Genomic DNA, 26,340 nt, shown 5'->3' with positions numbered 1-26,340 from the left:
TATAAACATAGACATAACTTTAACCGAGAAGATGGATACAAATTGAGCAATCATTGAAAGGATGTTATTAACCAGGTAAAACCTTAACTGCTTTATGGTGTTGTCTTCATATCCACATCTCCAGTTTCTTCTTCAGCCTCCCACTCCCAGCCCACTTCCCCCCGCCCGGCATTTTGCCTTGCTCCTAATCCCTCTAGCAGCCCTACACTTTCCCCTACCCCACACCCCCCTCTCTATCTCTCCTCCCTTGCTCCTCCCCCCTCTCTTACCTATGTAGCCTCTTGTCACGGCAGCCCTTTTGCCCACTTCAGCAATTGTTTCTTGCTGTGGTTGTCCTACCTGATGACGGACGCTTGTGTTGCACCCGAAACATTGTGATTTAATTTATTTTAGACCTACGTGACTTTACCGAAAAAACCAAAGAGTATGAGTACACCACAATTACCACAACCACCGCAACTACCACCGCAACCACCACCACACACCACCGCAAAAAAACACTAGAACCACCACCACTAGCAACAACCCGCCATTTGCCACTAATTGGCGGTGACGTCATGATGGTGCTTGTGCCAGACTGTGCGCACTTTGAGGCCACGTGAAGCATCCAACGCCCGCTTGCGGGAGGTCACGGGACAGACGCAGGTGCTATGGGTTGACTGACCACTAGTACCACCACTCACGAAAGTACCACCACCACCCCACCATTAGCACCACCACCCAAGCGCTGTGCACCTGCGTGTGCGGCAGGGCTGCCGGGCCTCACGAGCTGCTGGCCCGGCGACCCCGGTACCTCCCCGCCTCTCTCCGCCGAGCGGAGTCGCGGCATCGTGGGGTAGCCGTGCCACGCGAGTGCCGCCTGCCCCGCCGTCGCCGCAAAGCCGGCGCCCTTGGCGGGCAGCTGCTGAGCGCCGAGCGGATGCTGAGCAGCAGGCGCACCACCACCAAAACCGCTACCGCCACCACCACCGCCGCCACCACCCCCACCGTCCGCGTGCCCAATCTTGCCATGCGCCGACTGCGTGCGGTAAAGTTGCGGCGTCGCATTCTCACCTGCGGCGATCGCCACCGCCGCGTGACTCTGCTGCTGTTGCCTGTGGTTGTTGTGGTGCTTCTGATGGTGGTTGTGGTGGTGTTTAGTCCTGTGCTCCCTCCCCCGCTGCTGCTGCTCGGCTCGCCCCTTGCCCGTGCTCTCAAGCTGCAGGAGCCGCGTCACCTCGATGGGCGTGAGCGGGGACTCATCCGAGTTGGGCGAGCAGCGCGTCGGTGCCGGCGGGAACACGAGCAGGGGCGGGCGGTATGGGGGCAGGTCTGGGAACGGCGCCGGGATCGCGCTGGCCTCCGCTGACTCCGGCGCTGGCCCATCATCTGGCGCCACGAACCGCATCTCCTCATAGATTCCATCTCCCTCTTCATCGTCATCGTTGTCGTCATCGTCGCAGGCACCATCGGCGAGGGCGATGGCGCCGCCCTTGCCGTTCCCGTCTGTCGGCGCGGCGACGCACAGCATTTCGGCGTACACCGGCTCCTCATCCTCCTCACCGTCACCGGCACTGTCACTGTGCCGGGCCGCCTGCTCCAGTTCCGCAAAGCGACGGCCGCTGGTACTACATGGCATTGGAGGGGACGAGCGACCAGATTTTTGATCTCTCAGCGCCGTTACCGACGGGCAACTTGCCACAGCGGCAGCTAGCTGATGGTGATTCTGCTGCTGATGATGATGGGGATGCTTGTGAGGCTGCTGCCGGTGCTGCTGGTGGAGGAGCAGCTGGGAGTCACTCGCAGGCACGGTGGTGGCGGCGGAGGAGGAGGAGCGCGCCCGCTCCATCTCGGCACCGGCGCTTCCGGCGCGCCGGCGCATGTCCTCATGGGAGCTGCTGAGCCGCGTCTCCGGGTGTCGCTTGGGCTTGGGAGGCGGCTGCTTCTTGATGGAGCAGAACTCGTCGCTGTGTGGCCGCGGCTTCCCCGATCCTGCGCCTGCATGAGCACGCACACATGCACGCACGCACACATGCACGCACACGTGCACGCACGCACATGTACACACGTGCACACACGCACACACAAAGACAAAGGTTCCTTCCGTATAGCCCGTACAGAGCGTTGTGGGGTTAGTGACCATTAGCGAGCACCAGCACCCACGAAGGTCGGCACGACACGACACACGACATACGACAAGACACACGACACACGACACAGTGACATGACAAGGTACACGACAAGACACGACACAATACGAGACATGATGCATGACACATGACCATCATGAACAACCTTCATGATCGTTAGCAGAGTGTCTGGGACCTGGAAATTCATAAAGTAATAATCTACAGCTTCTAGCCTAAATTTCGATCTAAAGCTTTCATGATTGCAGGGATTCATCTTCTTGGTTCTTTCGGTAAAGTCACGTAGAAGGGAAGTAATAAAATAATAAAAATAAAACATAATAAAATAATTCTCACGACGTTTCGGCCACAATGCAAGCAGTCGTCCTCAGGTGAAAACCAGGTCTGTCGGGTTTGTCTATGGCAGTATATAGTACTAGCAGAAGTACCTGGCGTTGCCCGGGTGAAAAATATATTTCTTAATAACCTTACATATATACACAGATGGGCTGCTACCCCTGCCCCCCCCCCCCCCCAGCCACGATCTCCTCGGCCGCTGTGCAGTAATATGTACGGCCTATAGTGTGGTGGGGTGTCGAGACCTAGTACCGTGCAGAGCCTCCGGCCTCACCTAAATTGCCCACCCGGCTGAGGCTGGGTAATGTGGCCGTTACCCCCCCCCCCCGCGCTACAATAATACTGTCTAATCGCTATAATTTTATTATCTAGCGACCCTATAATAGTAATTGCACACATTGGGGTGGGGGATGAGTGAAGAGGACGTGAAACTTTGATGAATTTACCTCAGAGTCGCGTGTGAATGCGTGCGCATATTTTTAATGGGAATTAAAAATGGCGTCCACCCCGCAGCGAATGCGTCGCTAACCGTTGCCAGGGGCAACTGCCGCGGAAAACCAAACGGACCAATCGCGTCTCGCAAATCCCTCACATTTCGTCCAATGAAACTGCGTATGGTCCGGCGACACACAGACAAACAGACACACACACAGACAGACAGACAAACAGACAGACAGATTTGCGATTTTATATATATAGATGGTGTAGACTCGTGTGATGTAAGAGAATAAAGTTTATATGGAAGCATATGATATTTTTACGACGTAGAATTGTAATGTATTACTTACTGTTAGTAACTCAGCTTATTGTAGAGTATATTTAGTATACTGATGATACTATGTAGTTTATACTTTAGTTGTTTACGTGGTGGTTTTAGTTACTACAGCTACATACTATTAACACTCCTTCCCTTTATTAATGCTACCCCTATCCCCTCCCTTTGATGCTGCTAATCCTGCATAATGCACGGGTATAAGTAGTACTAATCACATACCTGAATTTCCCATATCCCCTCCCTTTGATGCTGCTAATCCTGCAAAATGCACGGGCATAAGTAGTACTAATCACATACCTGCATTTCCCATATCCCCTCCTTTTGATGCTGCTAATCCTGCATAATGCACGGGCATAAGTAGTACTAATCACATACCTGCATTTCCCATAAATATGCAAAATTCCTCTTGATATGCAAATTCTTTTGTCAAGGCGCCCTTTCCCCCCCTTCCAACCCAGCTTAAATATATGCTCCAAGCATGGTGCTGTTTCATTCAGACGCTGTCGCCTAGACAGACCTGGTTTTCACCTGAGGACGGCTGCTTGCATTGTGGCCGAAACGTCGTGAGAATTATTTTATTATGTTTTATTTTTATTATTTTATTACTTCCCTTCTACGTGACTTTACCGAAAGAACCAAGAAGAAGCTTCTAGCCTACTTGTTGGTATCAGTGCTCACAAACAAAAGACAAAGATGTCCCCCCAGTGTAGCCTTATCAAACTATTGGGGCAAGTGCTGTTCGTGAGTAGCACCTATGAAGGCCAGAACGGCACACGAGTGGGTGAGTGGCCAGCACCACGTTCGGCCTCCTATGTCTCCCCAGTGCCGATGTTTACACACCGCACCAGGTACTCATTTGAGGCCGAGTCAACCTAGGGGAGGCCCAGAACCGATTCAGTTAATCGTCACTGGTGTTGGCCATGAGCAGGAATCGAACTCGGGTCGTCGGGTTCGTAGCGCAGCATGCTAACTACAACACTACCAACCCTGTGTGTACAGATTTGTACACGCATGACTACATGAGTATTTGTGAGTGTACACGCACGACTACATGTGTGTGTACATGCACGACTACATGTGTGTGTACATGCACGACTACATGTGTGTGTGTGTACACGCACGACTACATGTGTGTGTGTGTACACGCGCGACTGTATACGTGTGTGTGAGTGTACAGACGCACACGTACGATCAACAATGCTGCTGGTGGGACAGGAAACGTCGCCTGAACCCTAATCAGAGTCCTGACCCTACTCCTAACCAGAGCTCTATCTAAACTATTAAACTAAAACTTTATTTTACCAGGTAAGGCCCACTGAGCTATGTAGCTTTTTTTCAGAAGCGACCTGGCCACCAATGGAAATGTATAGCAGCCACATAACTCGAAACGCGTGACGTCAATCCTAAATGTCGAGGGAAAAACTGTGACCACGGAGAGAGAGAGACATTCAAACTCCAAATATACAGCAGGCGTCAGGGTCGAGATCCTCCTGTATACCAGGCGAGGTCGTTAACATCTTGTCACTGCAGCGCCCTATCACTAAACATAGCCCTAACTCGAGTAATCACCCGAGTTCTATTCCTTGATCCCGGACCCCTGACACCTGGCCCCTGACCGTTCTCAGCAGGGCTCCTGGCTGGCTCCTCGGGGGCAGAGCCTCCGCTCACGGCCTCCGTCGATTGGCTGAGCCTGGTGCCGGGATCCCTCTTGGGCTTGGGGGGAGGGGCTTGTCTCCTTGGTGACGGGGACCCGCCCCCCTCCTCCGCCCGTCGCCGTGGTAACGGGGACCCACCTCCCTCCTCCGCACGTCGCCTTGGCATTGGAGATGCTGGGGTGGGCGTGGCCTCTGGGGAGGGGAGGGGGGGGTTCACGTGACCACACACACACGCACGTACAAAGGCAAAGGTCTCTCTATAGCCTACACAGCCTGTTGGGGCGAGTGCTGCTAGCACACACACACCGACCTACAGGCACACAACAACAACCACAACCTCTACTCACCACTCACTGATGACCACCAGAGTGCGTGGTGCCCACATGCACACACCATGACCCAACCCTAACCTTTACCATCACCCTGAACTTGGCACTGCCCTTATTCCTCGCTCTAGGCCCAACAATGACTCCAGCCTCATATCTACCCCTGCACCATAACCCTGACCCCTATTAGATCCCTAACTCTGACTATAACCCGAGCCCGATCCTTTCCCCAACCCGATGCCTTAAATGAGACTCAAACCCTAACAACCGCCCTCCCGGGCCTGGTCTCTGAAGGGGTTAATCCCTCTTACCACGCTCCTCCCTCTGACACCCTTGCATCATCATCATCGCCTCCTCCTCCTCCTCGTCCCCGTGTTGCCATGGACACGGTTGCCGTGCAACCACGGTCCCCACTTCGCCATCGCCGCCATCCAACTCTGCACGTTGCCGCGGCAACGGTTGCCGGGCGACGACGGTCCCTGCGTCGTCGGGAAGGGGACCCCATGGGGGCGCCGGCTCTCTAGCGGGGGAGAGCGGAGACGACGCTCTGACGGACAGACGGCCGGGCAGACGGACAAACGGACAAAAGAATGAACGATTTAATGAAGGAGTTTACATACAGATGAATGGACAAACAAGTAAACTGAGAGATGGACACAGACAAACAGTTGGAAGGACAGGTGAATGGATGGATGAATTGTTGGGTGGATGGTTAACTAGACGGATGGACAGTGATGGAGTAAGCGAGCATTGAAGCAGGCGACAGTGCCAACGAGCAAGTGATATTATAGGCGAGTGAATGAGCGGGTGAGTGATGGAGTGAGTGATGTAGTGGGTGAGTGACTGATGGAGCGAGCGAGTGAGGGAAGGAATGACGGAGCGAGCGAGTGAGAGAGCAAGTGAGTGACAGGGTGAGCAAGTGACGGAGCAAGTGACGGACCGAGTGAGTGATGGAGTGAGTGAGTTATGGAGTGAGTTAGAGCGAGTGAGTAATGGATTGAGTGAAAGAGCAAGTGAGTGACAGAGCAGGTGAGTGACAGAGCAAGCGAGTAACGGAGCGAGTGACAGAGCAAGTGAGTGAGTGATGGAATGAGTGATGGAACGAGTGAGTGAAGGAGCAAGTGAGAGAGTGAGTGAGTGATGGAGCGAGTGAGTGGTGGAGCGAATGACAAAGAAAGTGAGTGACAGAGCAAGCGAGTGATGGAGCAAGTGACAGAGAGCGAATGACGGAGCGAGCGAAGTGATTGACAGAGCGAGTGAGTAAGTGAGTAATGGAGCGAGCGAGAGATGGAGGGAGTGAAGGAGCGATTTAGTGACAGAGCAAGTGACAGAGTGAGAGCGAGCGAGTGACAGAGTGAGTGGAAGAATGAGTGAGTGACAGAGCGAGTGAAGGAGTGAATAAGTGACAGAGCGAGCGAGTGGCGGAGCGAGTGACAGAGTGAGAGCGAGCGAGTGACAGAGTGAGTGGAAGAGTGAGTGAATGACAGAGCGAGTGAAGGAGTGAGTAAGTGACAGAGCGAGCGAGTGACGGAGCGAGTGACCAAGTGAGTTACGGAGCGAGTGAGTTACAGAGCCAGTAACGGAGTGAGCGAGTGACGGAACGAGTAACGGAATGAGTGAGTGAGTGATGGAGCGAAAGAGTGACGGAGCGAGTGATGGAGCGAGTGAGTGACAGAGCGAGTGAGTAAGTGAGTAATGGAGCGAGCGAGAGATGGAGGGAGTGAAGGAGCGATTTAGTGACAGAGCGAGTGACAGAGTGAGAGCGAGCGAGTGACAGAGTGAGTGGAAGAATGAGTGAGTGACAGAGCGAGTGAAGGAGTGAATAAGTGACAGAGCGAGCGAGTGGCGGAGCGAGTGACAGAGTGAGAGCGAGCGAGTGACAGAGTGAGTGGAAGAGTGAGTGAATGACAGAGCGAGTGAAGGAGTGAGTAAGTGACAGAGCGAGCGAGTGACGGAGCGAGTGACCAAGTGAGTTACGGAGCGAGTGAGTTACAGAGCCAGTAACGGAGTGAGCGAGTGACGGAACGAGTAATGGAATGAGTGAGTGATGGAGCGAAAGAGTGACGAGCGAGTGATGGAGCGAGTGAGTGATAGGGCCAGTAATGGAGTGAGTGAGTGACGGAGCGAGCGAGAGATGGAGCGAGTGACAGAGGAAGCGAGTGACAGAGCGAGTGAGTGACAGAGCGAGTGACAAAATTAGTGACAGAGTGAGCGAGTGACAGAGCGAGTGATAAAGCAAGTGACAGAGAGAGTTACAGAGCAAGTGACGGAGTGAGTGAGTGACGGAGCAAGTGAGTGACAGAGTGATCAAGTGACAGAGCGAGTGAGTGGAGCGAGTGAGTGATGGAGTGAGTGACAGAGCGAGTGAGTGACAGAGCGAGCGAGTGACGGAGTGAGTGACGAAGTGAATGATGGAGAGAGTGAGTGACAGAGCAAGCGAGTGACAGAGTGAGTGACAGAGCGAGCGAGTGGTGGAGTGAGTGAGTGAGTTAGTTACAAAATGAGTGAGTGACTGAGCACATGAGTGATGGAGTGAGTGACGGAGCGAGCGAGTGACAGAGCGAGTGACAGAGCGAGTGACAGAGCAAGCAAGTGACGAAGCGAGTGACAGAGCGAGTGAGTGACAGAACGAGCGAGTGACGGAGCGAGTAACAAATTGCATGATGGAGCGAGTGAGTGACGGAGTGAGTGAGTGACAGAGCGAGCGAGTAACGGAGTGAGTGACAAAGTGAGTGAGGGACCGAGTAAGTGATGGAGCAAGTGACGGAGTGAATAAGTGATGGATCGAGTGACGAAGTGAGGAACAGAGCGAGTAACGGAGCGAGTGAGTGACGGAGCGAGCGCCTGAGTAAGTGACTGAGCGAGTGACTGAGTGAGTGATGGAGTGAGTGACGGAGTGTGTGACTGACAGAGCGAGTGAGTTATGGAGCGAGTGACGGAGCGAATGACTGGGCGAGTGACTGAGCGAATGACTGAGCAAATGATGGAGCGAGTGACAGAGTGAGTGACTGACAGAGCGAGCGAGTGATGGAGCGATTCATTGAGTGAGCGTGTGACTGAGCGAGTGACGGAGCGAGTGACTGAGCGAGTGACTGAGTGAATGACTGAGGCGAATGACGGAGCGAGTGGCGGAGTGAGTGACTGACAGAGCGAGCAAATGATGGAGCGAGTGACAGAGTGAGTGACTGACAGAGCGAGCGAGTGATGGAGCGATTCATTGAGTGAGCGTGTGACTGAGCGAGTGACGGAGCGAGTGACTGAGCGAGTGACTGAGTGAATGACTGAGGCGAATGACGGAGCGAGTGGCGGAGTGAGTGACTGACAGAGCGAGCAAGTGATGGAGCGAGTGACTGAGCGAGTGACTGATGAAGTGAGTGACTGATGGAGCGAGTGACTGGGCAAACGAGTGACCGAGCGAGTGACCTAGCGAGTGACTGAGTGAGTGCCGGAGCGAGTGACTGAGCGAGTGACGGAGCGAGTGACGGAGCGAGTGGCTGAGCGAGCGAGTAAGGGAGGGATCGAGCGACCGTGGGAGTGAGCAAGGGAGCGACGGAGTGAGTGACGAAGTCAGTGAGTGATGGAGCGTGCGGCAGAGCGAGTCACTGAGCGAGTGACTGAGCAAGTAACTGAGTGAGTGAGTGAGGGAGTGAGCGAGCGAGTGAGGGAGAGAGTAAGTGATAGAACGAGCAAGTGAGGGAGCGAGCGTGAGTGACGGAGCGAGTGAGTGAGGGGGCGAGCGGCGCATCTCACCGCTGCCGCGTCTCCTCCTCGCGGCGCCACCGCTGAAGCTTATCCCGCAGATAGGCGCGGTGCGTCTCGGAGCGCAGGCGGTCACTCTCACGCGCGATGTCTGAGGCGTTCTGGATGACGAGCGAGTCGTAGACACGCAGGCACGCGTCCTCCACGCCTGTCACAAACTCGCGTGTCACCACCGCCTCCTGCCGGTGCACACTCATTGTGCGGCAGCGGCGCCGCCAGTGCACAAACCGGCGCACCGCTGTCAGAACAAGGGGCGGAAGGGGAGAGCGAGCATGGGTGAGCATGCGTGAGAGTGTGTGAGTGAGCATGAGTGAGTAGGTGAGCATCCGTGAGAGTGAGTGAGCATTCGTAAGAGTGAGTGAGCGTGCGCGAGGGAGTGAACGAACATGCGTGAGCGAGTGAGCACAAGTGAGCGTGCCTGAGTGAGTGAGTTAGCGAGCGAGTGTGTGTGCGAGCGAGCGATCGTGCGTGCATGCATGAGTGAGCGTGTGTGAGTGAGTGTGCATGAGTGAGTGAGTGAGCGAGCGAGCGAGTGGTGTACCCTGCTGGCAGATGACGATCTTGCGTCTCAGCTGCAGGCAGAGTGCAGCGAGGTGGTCGCCCTGCCAGTACTTGAGCAGCACACGCGACACTCCCACCTGGAAGCAGAAACATCATCAGCAACATCATCAGCAGCAACATGAGCATCAGCTGCAATATTAGCAGCAACAGCAGCAGCAGCAACAACAACATCATGATTAACAGCAGCAACATCAACATAACAATAATTTACACGTGTAAAATGGCACATTTCTTCCATATACCCCAATGCGCCACCTGGTATGGATAGCCAGGAAGTAAACAGAAACTGCAGGGTGCACGGCTTTTCAACACAGCAACATCATCTTGCAACACCATCATCATCAGCAGCAGCACCACCACCAGCAGCAGCAGCAACAATGGTAGTAGTGGTGCATCGTGAACATCATCATCATCATCATCAGCAGCAGCAGCAGCAGCAACAACAGTGATAGTGGTGGTGCATCGTGATCATCATCATCAGCAACAATTGTAGTGGTGGTGCATCATAATCATCATCATCAGCAGCAGCAGCAGCAGAACAGTGGTAGTGGTGGTGCATCGTGATCATCATCAGCAAGCAGAAGCAACACTGGTAGTGGTGGTGTGTCTGGGTGTGTGTCTATGTGTGTGTCTTCTGCCCCGAATAGGAGACACACACTGTTCCGACATCGGTGCATCCACACAACATCATGGATGCATGCCGGGTCCAAGAAAGAACATCTGCTAGACTACGTAGTGACGGACCAACAGATGCGAGCCCATGTTCTTGACACCAGGACCTACTGTGAAGGTGATCTGCCCTCTGACCATCGACTTGTCATCTGTAAGATGCGCCTGCCATTCTTCCACTCCGGTGGTGGGTGTACACCCAGGATCCCATTCTAACCTAAGGTGGCCTGGTCTCAGCTAGCTAATGGAAGTTGCAAGGGAGAATTTAATCATCGATTGCGGCTGGGGTTGGCATCGTCCCCCACTCCTCCTGATGTTGAGGGTAAATGGGCGAGGTTTAGGACTGTGACTCATGCAGCTGCAATGGCTGCTTTGGGTACGCGGTCCAGACCTCCCCAGACACCCTGGCTGACAGAGGAGGTGCTCAGGATGGTTGAGAAAAAGCGACAAGCCCACTCTAATAATCTACAGCATCCCACGTCAGAGAATGAGGAGGCTTACTGCAGCCTTCACTCGGAGGTTCGGAGAGCCGTGATGCACTGCCAGGATGGGTGGTCGTCGTGGGTTGCTGAGGAGATGGAGTCTGCCTCAATGGCCCGCGATCACAAATCCCTATTTAACTCCATCAAAAAAGTAACCTGCAGCGCCACACCTATTACCATCATTAGGGGAAAGAACGGTGGTCCAATCTCCGACCCCCAGGAACAGGTTTGCAGATTTGCTGAGCATTTCTGTGAGGTCCTGGGGGAGGGGGAATCCCTCAGTCTGGAAAACATAATGGGACAAAGTGGGAATGACCCTGCTGAGGCTGCGGTGACTCAAATTTTGGACGAGGAAGTCACCCCCTGTGAGTGGCTGGCTGAGGTGCCATCCGTTGAGGAAGTACTGAAGGCAATCCAGAGTCTGAGACGAGGAAAGGCACCAGGCAGAGATGATCTCCCGAGCAACATGCTGAGCGAGGGTGGCGTTTGTGCGCAGGCTGCCCTACATGACATCAGAACAACAGTCTGGGCTACTGGATGGGTTCAGCAGGGTTGGAAGGATGCCCTGGTGGTCCCCCCCTTTAAGAAGGGGGACTGCACAGACTGTAACAACTACAGGGGCATCTCACTCCTCAGTGTGCTGGGAAAGGTCCTGGCAAGGATTATTCAACATCGCCTTGCTAGGCACATTGAGGAGAGGCTTGCGGAGCCCGAATGCGGTTTCAGGAAAGGGCGGTCCGGCACAGATGCCAGATTTTCTGTCCGTCTGCTACAGCAGAGGTGTAGAGAATTCCAACAAGACCTACATATCTGCTTTATTTACCTGGTCAAGGCCTATGATACCATCAGTAGACCTGGACTCTGGGTTGTTCTTTGTGCTTTCGGAGTCCCTGACCCTCTGCTCATACTCATTAAGGACCTTCATGATGGTGAGCAGGCCCGGGTAAAACTACGTGGCCGGGAGTCAGAGCCATTCCCTGTACACCTTGGGGTGCGACAGGGATGTCCTCTGGCTCCAACATTATTTAACATCTATTTCGACCACGTAGTTCTTGAAGCCTTCAGTAGCTGTACTAGAGGAATTTCCATCTGGTACAGATACAATGGGAGGCTGATCGATGCCCGGGTGCGGTCAAGGAATGGCTCCCTATTGGTCAACCACGTTATGTATGCCGACGACCTGGTAATTGCGGCTCACTCAGAGGAGGAGTTGGAGGCCCTGCTGCTGAAACTGGAGTGTACCATCAGCCCCACCAAAACGAAGCACATGCCTGGGCATTTTGTACCATCGGGCACTCTACCCCCACAACTCCCAATCGGTGATGGGGCAGTTGTGGAGAGAGTGGAGAGTTTCCTCATGACCGGCTCCGGTTTACCAGCAGAGGTCTCACTCTGAATCAGTCGAGTGGAATAATCTTTTCATCGGTTGCATAATGCTGTGTGGAAGCTACCTGGTCTGTCACTCCGCACGAAGCTTTGGGTCTTCTCGGCCACAGTCATTCCCTCCCTTCTCTACGCTTGCGAAACGTGGACCCCCTTAAATGGAACATCTCCGCCGGTTAGAAACATTTAGGCTAGCCTGCCTACGATCAATCCTGGGTTTAACCAGGCTGGATTGTGTGAGGAGCTCACAAATCCTCATGAGCTCCTCCGGCAGGCAAGGCTGCATTGGCTGTGTCATGTAGCCCGCATGCCAAAACAGCTTTTGTTCGGCCGGATCGAGGGGGCTAAACGGGCGCGGCACGGGCTAGAGAAGAGATGGAGTGATGTGGTACAGGAGGATGTAGAGCTGAGTGGACTTGCCGATGACTGGTATCAGCGGTGTCAAGATCAGCCTCTGTGGAGGAGGCTCGTGAAGGACATTACTGGGCAGTTGGAGGCAGTTGCCCTCCAACAACAACAGAGGGCGGAGGAATGACGCTTACAACAACGAGCAGAGCGCCGGGTGGCTAAAGCACAGCAAGTTGGGACAGTAGGGGGCACAGGTGGTGCATCAGCCAGTCATCTCAGTCATTTCAGTCAGTCGACCCGTGGCACCTGGGTCTGCCCCGTAACCTCTTGCCAGCAGACGTTCGACACATGTGACCTCAAGGTGCACATAGCCTGGCACAAGCGTCGTGGTGACGTCACCGCCACTTAGTGGCGAATGGCGGTTGTTGTTGTGTGTGTGTATCTGGGTGTGTCTGGGTGTGTGTCTGGGTGTGTATCTTGGTGTGAGAATGTCTAGGTGTGTGTCTGGGTGTGTGTCTGGGTGTGTGTCTGGTTGAGTTTCTGGCAGTGCGTCAGGGTGTGCGTCAGGGTGTGCGTCAGGGTGTGCGTCAGGGTGTGCGTCAGGGTGTGCGTCAGGGAGTGCGTCAGTGTGCCCCCATACCTGCCAGCCCTGGAGCTTTGCCACCTGTAGCACTGCCTGGCACGCGTCAGCGTCTCGCTGCCCGGGTCTCCGTGCACTCCACACCAGTGCCGTCAGCTCGGCGTACCTGCTCGCACACACACAGACAAAGGTCCCTCACCGTGAAGCCTTCACCCGCCATCGGGGTAAGTGCCATTAGCGAGCAGAAACTGTGAAGGCCAGCACGGTGCACGAGGAGGTGGGTGGTCAGCACTACGCCCGGCCATCTTTGTCTCCCCAGTGGCGATGATTTATTCACATTCACAGCAGCGCACCAGGTACTCATTTAAAACTGCGTGCTGTGCTAGTAACTATTTGGCACGTTTTTGTTTACGTGATAAACCTTACTAAATTGGCCGTGTCAGGTGGTGGCGGGTTTAGCGACACATTCATATATACGCGATCTAACCCAAAAAAACTCCATTACGGGTTGAACTAAACTATTTTATGTTACCAGGTGAGGCACACTGAGATTTTTAGAAGCGACCTGGCTATCAAGTGGCTTATCACGTAGACATTTTGAGCAGCAGCCAAATACTGTAAATGCATGATTCTAAATGTGGAAGGAAAAACCGGAGGACCCATAGAAAAATCCACGCGACCACTGAGAAAACACGCAAACTCCAAATATCAGCAGGCATCGTCAGGGTCGGGATCGAACCCACGACTTCCTGTATACCAGGCGAGGTTGTTAACATCTTCCAGCCACAGCGGCGCCCTTTAAGGTTGAGTCGTCTAGAATAAGAACCTCACTGGAAACCCACGCATCACGCCTCCTGGGTATGACGTTCGTCCTCTAAGACACTGGTGGTGGTGGCGCACCCATCAACCGCATCAGAACATCAGCAGGTCGATGCGCACATCTCATCTCTTTATAAATGGTCGTTGTGTGTGGTTTGTTGTCCTTCCCCCTTGCTTCCGGTGAGTGCAGTTGGCTACATACGTTGCCGAAAGGATTTCAATGTACATACACACATACTCCTTCATACGTGGAAAATAAAAGACATAAGCCAGTCGTGCAATTGTGGCCATGCAACACAAATGAGTAACCAAGTAGCAAACCCATAGAGATACATAGAGATTCATAGAGATACATACAGATACACAGAGACACATACAATCCTATAGCGACTCATAGAGATACACAGACACATACAATCCCATAGCGACTCGTAGAGATACACAGAGACCTATAGAATAACATAGAGACACATACAATCCCATAGCCACTCATAGAGATACACAAAGACCCATAGAGGTACAGAGGCACACAGATAAATACAATCCCATCATGACTCACATACAGAGACCCATTGAAATACAGAGACACATAGAGACAAATATAATCCAATCCCGACTCACTGAGATACAGAGACACATAGAGATACAGAAAGACACACAGAAATGTACAGTATTAAAAACAAACCACTGTGGTGCGTTTGTGGCCAAGCAATCCAATCATCTCTGGACTGCAGAATGAACACACTGTGGTCTCTGCTCCTTCACTCTATATATGCATGTTGAAAACATATTTTGCACTGTACTTAGCCAATAGCTACAACAGCAGCAGCTACAGCAGCTACAGAAGCAGCAGCTGCAGCAGCTACAGCAGTCGACCTCGGCATGGAGCCCCTGAAGCTGACTGTGGTGGTATGCAGGAAGTGCGTGGATGAGGTCAGCCTGACGGAGGGCCGGGACCGGCTCAGGGCATTGGCCACCGACGTTGCCCGTGGACCGGGGGAGGTATACGAATCTCGGCTCGCCGGAGGTCACGAAGCGCGGCGTCGCCGACTGCTGTGCTGCTGCCGAACAACGGCAGGCCTCAAAATGGGAGGTCCCGAGACGCCGAGTGGCCAGTGACAAACGGCGCCTCACAAATAAATGTAAATTATTATTGGTAGATGTGTAGTAACGTTGATAGTATCATTATGCTGTTAGTGTGGTGACTAAGTTGAGTCATTATGGTGGATGGCGCCACCTGCTGGTGATGCACGTCGCTCTCTATCAGCAGACATGGGTTGCCATGGAAGCGGAACATGGGGGATGGTTCTGGTGAGGGTTGAAGGTGAACAGGTGCGGACGTGCTGCCCGGTGTGAACCGGAGAGGGCACGTGACCGGCACGGGGTAGCAAGGGGACCCGAAGGGGGACCCGAGGGGTATCTGATACGAGCCGGGAGCCTTCTGGCAAAATCTAGAAGGGGGCGGGGCCGAGGGCGGGGCGAGGCCGCGCTGAACGGGATAAAGGGGAAGCCCCGACAGTGATCGGGGCTCGTATGTGAAATTAACCCTGGGTACTACGTCTTCACTCGGCATCGTGGGTCAGGCAGCACGTAGGCTGACTGACCCGTTCGTGTTGCCTGCGACTCCAGTGCGTGCCTCCGTGAAGAACACTACAGCTGTATTAGCGCACAGGCAAGAGCGCGTGCACACGCACGCACATGCGTGCAAACGGACGCACACGCATGCACACGCACATGCAGGCATGCACACGCACATGCAGGCATACACACACGTACGCGCACACACACCATGACACCCAAATACAAATAATACCAATACCCGCCATTCACCACTAAGTGACGGTAACGTCGCCACAGCATGTGCCAGGCCAGGTGCACTTTGAGGCCACGTGAAGTATCGTAGGCTCGCTCTCAGAGGTCTCGAGACAGACTCAGCAAGTGCTATGGATTGGCTGACTGATATAACTGGTAGATGCACCAGCTGTACCACTACTGTGCCAACTTGCTGTATTTTAGCCGCCCGGCACTCCACTCGTTGCTGTGATAATCGCCCCTCTGCCCTCCATTGTTGCTGGAAGGCGACTGCCTCCAACTGTCCAGTAGCGCCCTTCATGAGCCTTCTCTTAACACCGCTAATACCAGTCGTCGGCAAGTCCACTTAGTTCCACATCCTCTCGTACCGCATCAGTCCATCTCTTCTCCAGCCCATGTCGTGCCCGTTAAGGGTCATCTCCACCTTGCCGCATGATGTCCTCTGCAAACCTGCAGACCTACTCCTGGGGGTCAGATATCGGATTACTATTTTTTCCCTTAAGGATGGTGATAGGTGAGGTGCTGCAAGTTCTTTTTTTATAGAATTAAATAGTAATTTGTGATTGCAGGATACTGAGGCAGATTCCATCTCAGCAGCCCACGCCCACTACTCATCCTTGCAGCACCGCACGGCTCTCCGAATGTCCGAGCGAAGGCTGCGGTAAGCCTCCTCATTCTCCGATGTTGGGTGTTGTAGACGATGGGAGTAGGCCTGTCGTTTTCTGTCAACCAGCCAGAACACCTCCTTCAGCCAGGGTCTCTGGGGAGGTCTGGACCACATACCCAATGCAGCCATTGCTGCTGCATGAGTGACAGTTCTGAACCTCACCCATTTCCTCTCAGCATCAGAAGGAGGGGGGCATGATGCTAACCTCAGCTGCAAGCGATGTTGAAATTCCTGCGAGCAACTATCCTCAGATAGCTGAGCCCAGGCCACTGTGGGCTTGAATGGGATCCTAGATGGACACCTACCACCGGAGTGGAATAATGGCAGGCGTATCTTACAGATGGCAAGTCGATGGTCAGTGGGCAGATCAGTTCCACGGTAGGTCCTCATGTTAAGGACATGGGCATGCATCTGCTGTCCGTCACTATATAGTCCAGGAGATGTTCTTTCTGGGACCCGGCGTGCATCCATGATGTGTAGATGAACTAATGCCAGAACAGCGTGTTCATAATTACAAGCCCATGGGCTGCACATACGTCTTACAGCCTCCTACCGTTGTTATTGAGCTGATCTTGCCCATGCCTTCCGAACACTCCAACCCAGGTGTCTGCATCATGATCCACTTGGGCATTAAAGTCACCTAACAGGATGACCCTATCCCTAGGGGCCACTTTAGCTAGCACCCGGGACAGGAGGTTATTGAAGGCGTCTGACTCATCAGCCTTGTCTGCATCCATCCACTGATATTCATCTTCAGTGTGGACATAAGTAACCACGACCACTACTTCTCGCCTCTTGTTTATGGAGAGGCCAGCCCACAGTAGCACGGGACTCACAGCTTCCCATACCTCACCGCCACGCTCCCACACCCCCCTCATGCTTGTTCAAAAGAAGTGCCACTCCCTGCTGTTTAGTAGTTTCCTCTCCCAAGTGGAGAACTGTCCACCCCTTATGATGACTGGAGCCAGAACCGGTCCAGTGGAACTCCTGTGTTCCACAAAATTCCAGGCAGTACCAGTCCATCTCCCGACAGAAGAGTGGAAGCCTCTCCTCCGCAACGAGTGTCCACACACATACGCTCTCACATGCGCACACACACACACGCACATATGCACACATGCACACACGCACATATGCACACATGCACATATGCACACATGCACACACATGCACACACACGCCACACATGCACACACACTCCAAGCTGGCACAAACATGCACAACAAAGACAAAGATCCCCAGTGTAGCCTTAACAGACTGTTGGGGCAAGTGCTGTTCGCGAGCACCTATAAATACTGGCACAACACACGGGGTGGTGGGTGGCCAACACCATGCCCGTCTGCCTTTGTCTCTCCAGTGGCGATGTTTTTACACACCATACCAGGTACTCAATTTGAGGCTGAGTCGACCTAGGGGAGGCCCAGGACCAGTTCAAATAATCGTTCCTAGAGAATCGAACTCGGGTCACCAGGTTCATAGCGCAGTGCATAACCACACACACACACGCAAAACCCTCGTGTAGCCTCTATATAATTAAGTGGAGAACCTCACGTAATGCAATGCACTTAATTTGTGCTGTCACTGGTGACTGGGATGAGACCATCAAATCGCTAGAGACCGCGGTGTAACTACAACTCAGTCTATAGATCTCTTTGTGAGTGTATGGATCATTATGTAAATCTATGATTGTCTATGTATGTCTAAGACTCTATGCAAGTCTATTGGTTTATATGAGTCTATGGGTCTATATCTGAGTCTATGGGTCTCTGTGTGAGTCTACAGGTCTCTGCGTGAGTCTATGAGTCTCTATGTGAGTCTATGGGTCTCTATGCGAGTCTATGGGTCTCTATGCGAGTATATGAGTCTCTATGCGAGTATATGAGTATCTATGCGAGTCTATAGGTCTCTATGTGAGTATATGGGTCTCTATGCGAGTCTATGAGTCTCTATGTGAGTCTATGGGTCTCTATGCGAGTATATGAGTCTCAGACGGTGCTGGCTCCGCACCTCTGACCTCGAGGCTGCTCGGCTCCACCCTCGGACAACAACAAAATCTATCGACACGACCTTGCGACTCTGTGACCCCGGCTGCCAACAGGGGCAACACGGCGGGCCAGATGCGGGCGAGCAGCCTGGGAGTGGCCGAAGAACAGCGAGGGAGCGGCGATGGAGCGGCGAGGGAGCAGCATGGGAGTAGTGGGTATGGCACTAGCTCATTCGTTCACTCGCGCGTTCAGTCACTCGTTAATTCACTCGTTAATTCACTAATTTCCTCGCTCACTCGCTTGTTCAGTCACTCACTCATTCACGCATTCCCTCGCTCACTCGCTTGTTCAGTCACTCACTCATTCCCTCGCTTGTCCACTCATTCACTAGCTCACTCGCTCACTCGCTCATTCACTCATTCCCTCGCTCACTCGCTCGTTCGCTTATTCACTAATTCACTAGCTCACTCGCTCAGTCACTCGCTCATTCAATCGCTCGTTCACTCATTCACTCGCTCGTTCAGTCATTCGCTCGTTCAGTCACTCGCTCGTTCACTCATTCACTTACAAATTCCCTCCCCCCGTCTTACTTACCTAGCGCTGACTCAACGCAGACTCACCACCCGCTCACTGCCACCCGCCGTCTCCACGGGTCGGCAGGATTCTGGGCGGCCCGCGTCGTCCACCCCACTGCTGGCACGCTCGCTTGCCGACCCGGTAGCTCGCTGAGCCTGACACCGGACTGGCTCCTCCGCGTGTAAAGCGGTCACACGTGTCCCACGTGCCCCCCCCGCGTATCCACCGCTCGCTCGCCCCCGGCTCCCGTCCCAGCCCCGGCGAAGCCACGGCGCAAAGCTCCCCGATCGGCGTGCGTGGGCGAGCCTGGTCCCATCGCGATGGCCGATTCTGCCTGTCCAACCATCGCCGCCTTCATCGTCGTCGTGATGACGGAGCATGGATCATCATCACCATCACCGATAATTCCAGTCAAGTCTCTTTTCTCTCTCTCTCTCGCTCACTCTTCCTATCTCTCGTGAGCGAGTCAGCAAAAACGTATGGACGAGTGTTCATAGCGGTCGCACGTTTTGCGTTGCATCCAGGGCTTCTCCAGGGCTCCCCTACAGCTTCTCTAGAGCTCCTCTAGAGCTTCTCCAGGGCTCCTCCAGGGCTCCTCCAGGGCTCCTCCAGGGCTCCTCGAGAGCTCGTCCAGAGTTCCTCTAGAGCTCCTCCAGGGCTTATCTAGTACTCCTCTCGGGCTCCTCTAGAGCTCGTCCAAAGCTCCTCCAGGGCTTCTCTAGGGCTCCTCTAGGGCTCCTCCAGGGCTCCTCTAGAGCTCGTCCAGAGCTCCTCCAGGGCTCATCTAGTGCTCCTCTAGGGCTCCTTTAGAGCTCGTCCAGAGCTCCTCCAGGGCTCATCTAGTGCTCCTCTAGGGCTTCTCTAGAGCTCGTCCAGAGCTCTTCTAGAGCTCCTCCAGGGCTCATCTAGAGCTCCTCTAGGGCTCATCTAGTGCTCCTCTAGGGCTCCTCTATGGCTCCTCCAGGATTCCTCTAGAGCTCCTCTAGAGCTCGTCCAGAGCTCCTCCAGGGCTCATCTAGAGCTCCTCTAGAGATTGTCCAGAGCTCCTCCAGGGCTCATCTAGTGCTCCTATAGGGCTCCTCTAGGGCTCCTCTAGGGCTTCTCTAGAGCTCCTCTAGAGCTCGTCCAGAGCTCCTCTAGAGCTCTTCTAGAGCTCCTCCAGGGCTCATCTAGAGCTCCTCTAGGGCTCATCCAGTGCTCCTCTAGGGCTCCTCTAGGGCTTCTCTAGAGCTCCTCTAGAGCTCGTCCAGAGCTCGTCCAGAGCTCCTCTAGAGCTCCTCCAGGGCTCATCTAGGGCTCCTCTAGAGCTCCTCTAGGGCTCTGAGACGCTGCCTTCCTGCCTAATGCCAGCGCGGTGGCTGTGGCGAAGCGAACAGAAGCTGAGTGAACGGGCGGGACAGACGCAGACATGCCGGCTGTTAAAATATCACCCCCCTCCTCCTGCTGCTACCACACAATGGGGCAGGGAGGGGTTGGGCGCTCAGCCCATACCTCCACCCCCCAGCTCCCCCCACCCTTTAGCCTCTCTCCCCCTCTCCTCCTTTATGAGTGCGCCAGGGCCCGTGCGTGGGGGGAGTGGGGGGCGAGCGGGCCCGGGCGTGTGGCAGAGGATGCCCAGGCAGACGAGGAGAGGGCCGAGGGGAGAGGCGCGCTGAGCGAGAGACGAGCGCGCACGCACATGTCAGGCGATGGAGAGGGGGGGAGGTGGATCGTGGGAGGAGGAGGTAGGAGGAGGGGGGAGGAGGTAGGAGGAGGGGGGAAGAGGTAGGAGGGGGGACGAGGGAGGCTGCATTAAATCATCGGTCTGCTTCACGTTTGTCAGTGACGTCACCCTCCTCCCAACCTGCCCTCTGTCGTGAACGCTCCGGACGCTGCACCCCCCCACCACCACGATCGCTCATCGGCACCGCTCCATCAATAACCATTACAATTACACACAGACGACACGCAGACAAAGATCCCCCGTGTAGCCTGTAACCGACTGTTGGGGAAAGTGCTGTTAGCAAGCAGCACCTATATGAAGGCCGGCACAGCCCACGAGAGGGTGGGTGGACAGCAGCACCCCCGGCCGCCTTTGTCTCCCCAGTGGCGATATTTAAACACCGCACCAGATACTCGTTTGAGGTTGAATAGACCTACGGGAGGCTCAGGACTGGCTCAGATATTCGTCCCAGGTGTGAGCGAGAATCAAACTCGGGTCGCCGGGTTCACAGGGCAGCACGCGAACCACTACGCCACCGCTCCCCACAATTACAAAATAAAACAAAGATCCCCCGATTAGCCTTAACAGACTGTTGGGGAAAGTCCTGTTAGCTCCTGATGTTGCCCGTGAGTGGGATTTGAACTCGGAGCAACGCAACATGCAAATAACTGGTGACATAATTCGTACAAACACACACACACAGCGTCTCTCTCCCTATGGATTTTTCTCAGGGCCCTCCGGTTTTTCCCTCCACATTTAGAATCAACATCAACGCGTTCAGAGTATTTGGCTGCTACAAATGTCACATGATGATGATGATAAGCCACTTACACACACACCCACGTGTACACAACCCACCCACGTGTGCACACACAGGGAGAGGTAGTGTCGCGGTTAGCACACTGCGCTACGAAAATAGCGAGCTGAGAGATCGTCAACACTAGTAACGATGATCTGAACCGGTCCTGGGCCTCCTCTAGGTTGACTCAGCCTCAAATAAGTACCTAGTGTGGTGTATGAACATCGCCACTGGGGAGACAAAGGCGGCTGGGCGTGGTGCTGGCCACCCACCCCATCGTGTGTCGTGCCGGCCTTCATAGGTGCTCGCGAAGAGTACTTGCCCCAACAGTCTGTTAAGGCTATACGGGGGAACTGTCTTTGTACACGTGTATGCACACGTGTGCTATATAGCAGCTCAGCGGGCCTTACCTGGTAAAATAAAATAGCTAGTAAATAGTTAGATAGTATGAGCATGGTTCACTCCACCGGTTACATTTCAAGCTGTCTTTTGTTCAAAAAGGAGAGAATTGGACAGGCATCCAGGACGGGTCATCAATAGCAACAACGCCAGAGCCAAGTGCCACGTGGAAAGCAAACAGAAACCAGAGCGGCGACACCGGGACAAACAAACGTTGCGTGACCTGGTTCAGCAGCAGGAGCCCAGTCGTGTTCGGATATAAACTAAACTATGAAGCTACGTGCGACCGCTCCCCCACCACACCACCGTGCCACAGCTCCCCCACTGCACCACCGTGCCACCGCTCCACCACCACACCACCGTGTCACAGCTCCGCCACCGCACCACCGTGCCACAGCTCCCCCACCGCACCACCGTGCCACCGCTCCCCCACCGCAACCACCGTGCCACAGCTCCCCACCGCACCACCGTGCCACAGCTCCACCACCACACCACCGTGCCACCGCTCCCCCACCGCAACCACCGCACCACAGCTCCCCACCGCACCACCGTGCCACAGCTCCACCACCACACCACCGTGCCACCGCTCCCCCACCGCAACCACCGCACCACAGCTCCCCACCGCACCACCGTGCCACAGCTCCCCCACCACACCACTGTGCCACCGCTCCCCCACCGCAACCACCGTGCCACAGCTCCCCACCGCACCACCGTGCCACAGCTCCACCACCACACCACCGTGCCACCGCTCCCCCACCGCAACCACCGCACCACAGCTCCCCACCGCACCACCGTGCCACAGCTCCACCACCACACCACCGTGCCACCGCTCCCCCACCGCAACCACCGCACCACAGCTCCCCACCGCACCACCGTGCCACAGCTCCCCCACCACACCACCGTGCCACCGCTCCCCCACCGCAACCACCGCACCACAGCTCCCCACCGCACCACCGTGCCACAGCTCCACCACCACACCACCGTGCCACCGCTCCCCCACCGCAACCACCGCACCACCGCTCCCCACCGCACCACCGTGCCACAGCTCCCCCACCACACCACCGTGCCACCGCTCCCCCACCGCAACCACCGCGCCACAGCTCCCCACCGCACCACCGTGCCACAGCTCCCCGACCACACCACCGTGCCACCGCTCCCCCACCGCAACCACCGTGCCACAGCTCCACACCGCACCACCGTGCCACAGCTCCCCCACCGCAACCACCGTGCCACAGCTCCCCCACCGCAACCACCGTGCCACAGCTCCCCCACCGCAACCACCGTGCCACCGCTCCCCCACCGCAACCACCGTGCCACAGCTCCCCAACGCACCACCGTGCCACAGCTCCCCCACCGCAACCACCGTGCCACCGCTCCCCCACCGCAACCACCGTGCCACAGCTCCCCACCGCACCACCGTGCCACCGCTCCCCCACCGCACCACAGCTCCCCCACTGCACCACCTTGCCACAGCTCCCCCACCACACCACCGTGCCACAGCTCCCCCACCGCACCACCTTGCCACCGCTCCCCCACCGCACCACCTTGCCACCGCTCCCCCACCGCACCACCGTGCCAAAACTCCGCCACCGTGCCACCGCTCCCCCACCGCACCACCTTGCCACAGCTCCCCCACCGCACCACCTTGCCACTGCTCCCCCACCGCACCACCGTGCCACAGCTCCCCCACCGCATCACCTTGCCACAGCTCCCCCACCGCACCACCGTGCCACAGCTCCCCCACCGCATCACCGTGCCACCGCTCCCCCACCACACCACCGTGCCACCGCTCCCCCACCGCACCACCATGCCACAGCTCCACCACCGCACCACCGTGCCACCGCTCCCCCACCGCACCACCGTGCCACAGCTCCCCCACCGCACCACCGTGTCACAGCTCCCCCACCACACCACCGTGCCACCGCTCCCCCACCACATCACCGTGCCACCGCTCCCCCACCACACCACCGTGTCACCGCTCCCCCACCACATCACCATGCCACAGCTCCCCCACCACACCACCGTGCCACCGCTCCCCCACCACATCACCATGCCACAGCTCCCCCACCACACCACCGTGCCACCGCTCCCCCACCACATCACCATGCCACAGCTCCCCCACCACACCACCGTGCCACAGCTCCCCCACCACATCACCATGCCACAGCTCCCCCACCACACCACCGTGCCACCGCTCCCCCACCACATCACCATGCCACAGCTCCCCCACCACACCACCGTGCCACAGCTCCCCCACCACATCACCGTGCCACCGCTCCCCCACCACACCACCGTGCCACCGCTCCCCCACCACATCACCTTGCCACAGCTCCCCCACCGCACCACCGTGCCACCGCTCCCCCACCGCACCACCGTGCCACCGCTCCCCCACCGCACCACCGTGCCAGAACTCCGCCACCACGCCACCGTGCCACAGCTCTCCCACCACACCACCGAGTGCACTGGACTCCGATCCTGGTGACCCAATTCGATTTTCACTCACGGCTAACATCAGTGGAAAACTAAACCAGTCCTGGGGTCTCCCTTGTGTCGACTGAGCCTTAAATGAGTAACCGGTGCAGTGTGGAAACATCGGCACTGGCGAGACAAATGCGGCCGGGCGTCATGCTGGCCACCCACCCCCGGTCTTCATTGGTGGCTACTCGCTGACAGCACTTGCCCCAGCAGTCTGTGTGGTCTACACGGGGGATCTTTGTCTTGTGTGTCTACACACGCGCACACACAGCCGTATATAAATGATTCGTACGCAGCTGCTACTGCTGCTGCCTGGGAGGAGACTGAAGCAGCTCAATTTAATTAGCGCGGCTCTCGGGAAATAAGCCAAACCACTCAGACAATCAACCCCGGGGCATCGGAGCTCCCCCACCACCTCCTCTTCTTTCTCCCTCCCTCCCAACACCACCACCACCACCCACCCACAACTCACCCACCCACCCCACTCACTCACTCACCATCCCACTGACTAATTCACCATCCCACTCACCATCTCACCAATCCCCAACTCACCCATCCTCCACCCTACTCACTAACGCCCCCCACCCCCAACTTCACCCACTTATCCAACCCACCCACCATCCCACTCACCACCACGACCCCCCAACTCACGCCCACACCCCACTCACTCACCATCCCACCAACACCCGACTCACTCACCCACTTATCCAATCCACCCACCCACCATCACACCCACTCACCCACGTACTCACTCACCATCCTATCCACCCTCCCAATCACTCACCTAACTTACTCACCATCCCACCCCACAAGCCACTTGCCCACCCACTCACCAACGGACTCCCCGATGAACTCACCCAACCACTCTCCACCACCCAAGTGGTGGAGAGTGGATGGGAGTGAGTAAGTGAGTGAGAAAGTGAGTGAGTGATTGGGTGAGTGAGGCAGTAGGTCAGTGAGTGAGTCAGTAGGTGAGTGAGTGGGTGAATGATTCAGAAGGTGAGTAGGTGAGTAGATTGGTGAGTCAGTAGGTGAGTAGGTGAGTGAGTGGGTGAGTCCGTAGGTGAGTAGGTGACTGAGTAAATAGGTGAGTGAGTAGGTTAGTGAGCGAGTGAGTGGATGAGTGAGAGAGTGAGCGAGTGGGTGAGTGAGTAGGTGAGCAAGAGAGCAAGTGAACGAGTGAATGGATAAGTGAGTGAACGAGTGAGTTAAAGAGTGAGTGAACGAGTGAGTGGATGAGTGAGCGAGCGAGCGGGTGAGTGAGTAGGTGAGCAAGAGAGCAATTGGATGAGTGAGTAAACCAGTGAGTGGATAAGTTAGTGAGCGAGTCAGTGGATGAGTGAGCGAGCGAGTGAGAGGGCGAGTAAGGAGTTGAGCAAGTGAATGAGCGAGCGAGTGGATGAGTGAGTGACCGAGTGAGTGGATGAGTGAGTGAGCGAGCAATTGCGTGAGCAGGTGAGTGAGCGAGCGGGTGAGTGAGTAGCTGAGCGAGTGAGCGAGAAAGCGAGTGGATGAGTGAGTGAGAGGGTGAGTGAGAGAGCGAGCGGGTGAGCGAGAGGGTCAGCGAGCGACCGGTGCATGGGTGAACAATTGAGCGAGAGAGTGAGTGGATGAGTGAGTGGATGAGTGAGTGAACGAGTGAGTGAGTGGGTCAGCGGGTGAGCGAGAGGGTGAGCGTGCGAGTGGGTGAGCGTGCGAGCGAGCGAGTTCACCTCTGCAGGAACTCTGGGATGGGGACGCGTGCCGCGTATCCGTGGCGACGAGCGCGCGCCATGGCGACCACCCCCAGCGTCCTCAGCTGCCGCGCGACGACTTCAGGATGGAAGGGAGGGCTCGGGGGGGGCGCTGCCGTGGGGAGGGCTCGGGGGGCCGCCGCGGTGGGACGCACACACAGCACCACGTGCAGGCTGCACGGACGCAGCAGGCCTAGGATCTCACGCACCGAGGACTGGGGGGGTGAGGTGGGGGGGGGGGCAGGGCGGGTAAGGGGGGGAAGTGGGGGGGGAAAGTGAGAGGGTGGTGCAATCAGGCCTGGCATTTATTTTGTTAACACAGAGACGAGGAAGCGTGCGTGAGAGGTCACGAGTAGCGTGAGAGGTCACGAGT

General features: G+C 55.8%; 1 protein-coding gene across 1 annotated transcript in view; it reads right to left on the bottom strand.

Moving 5' to 3' along the window:
- Positions 1–404: 404 nt before the first annotated feature.
- Positions 405–26,340, bottom strand: part of LOC133357582 (unconventional myosin-XVI-like) — a 118,797-nt gene continuing 92,861 nt past the window's right edge. The window contains exons 27-33 of the mRNA XM_061575576.1: positions 25,947–26,182; positions 13,061–13,166; positions 9,519–9,615; positions 8,969–9,215; positions 5,530–5,765; positions 4,854–5,084; positions 405–1,977 (exon numbers count right to left, since the gene is read on the bottom strand). Of these exons, the coding sequence (XP_061431560.1) occupies positions 680–1,977; positions 4,854–5,084; positions 5,530–5,765; positions 8,969–9,215; positions 9,519–9,615; positions 13,061–13,166; positions 25,947–26,182 (2,451 nt within the window). The 3' untranslated portion in view covers positions 405–679. The remainder of the gene's footprint in view (positions 1,978–4,853; positions 5,085–5,529; positions 5,766–8,968; positions 9,216–9,518; positions 9,616–13,060; positions 13,167–25,946; positions 26,183–26,340) is intronic.

Source organism: Lethenteron reissneri, chromosome 58 (assembly GCF_015708825.2).
Source record: "Lethenteron reissneri isolate LAM-NWPU_2019-01 chromosome 58, ASM1570882v1, whole genome shotgun sequence".
Classification (NCBI taxonomy): domain Eukaryota; kingdom Metazoa; phylum Chordata; class Hyperoartia; order Petromyzontiformes; family Petromyzontidae; genus Lethenteron; species Lethenteron reissneri.
Note: the sequence above shows the minus strand (reverse complement) of the source record. Positions and strands in the feature narration are given on the sequence as shown.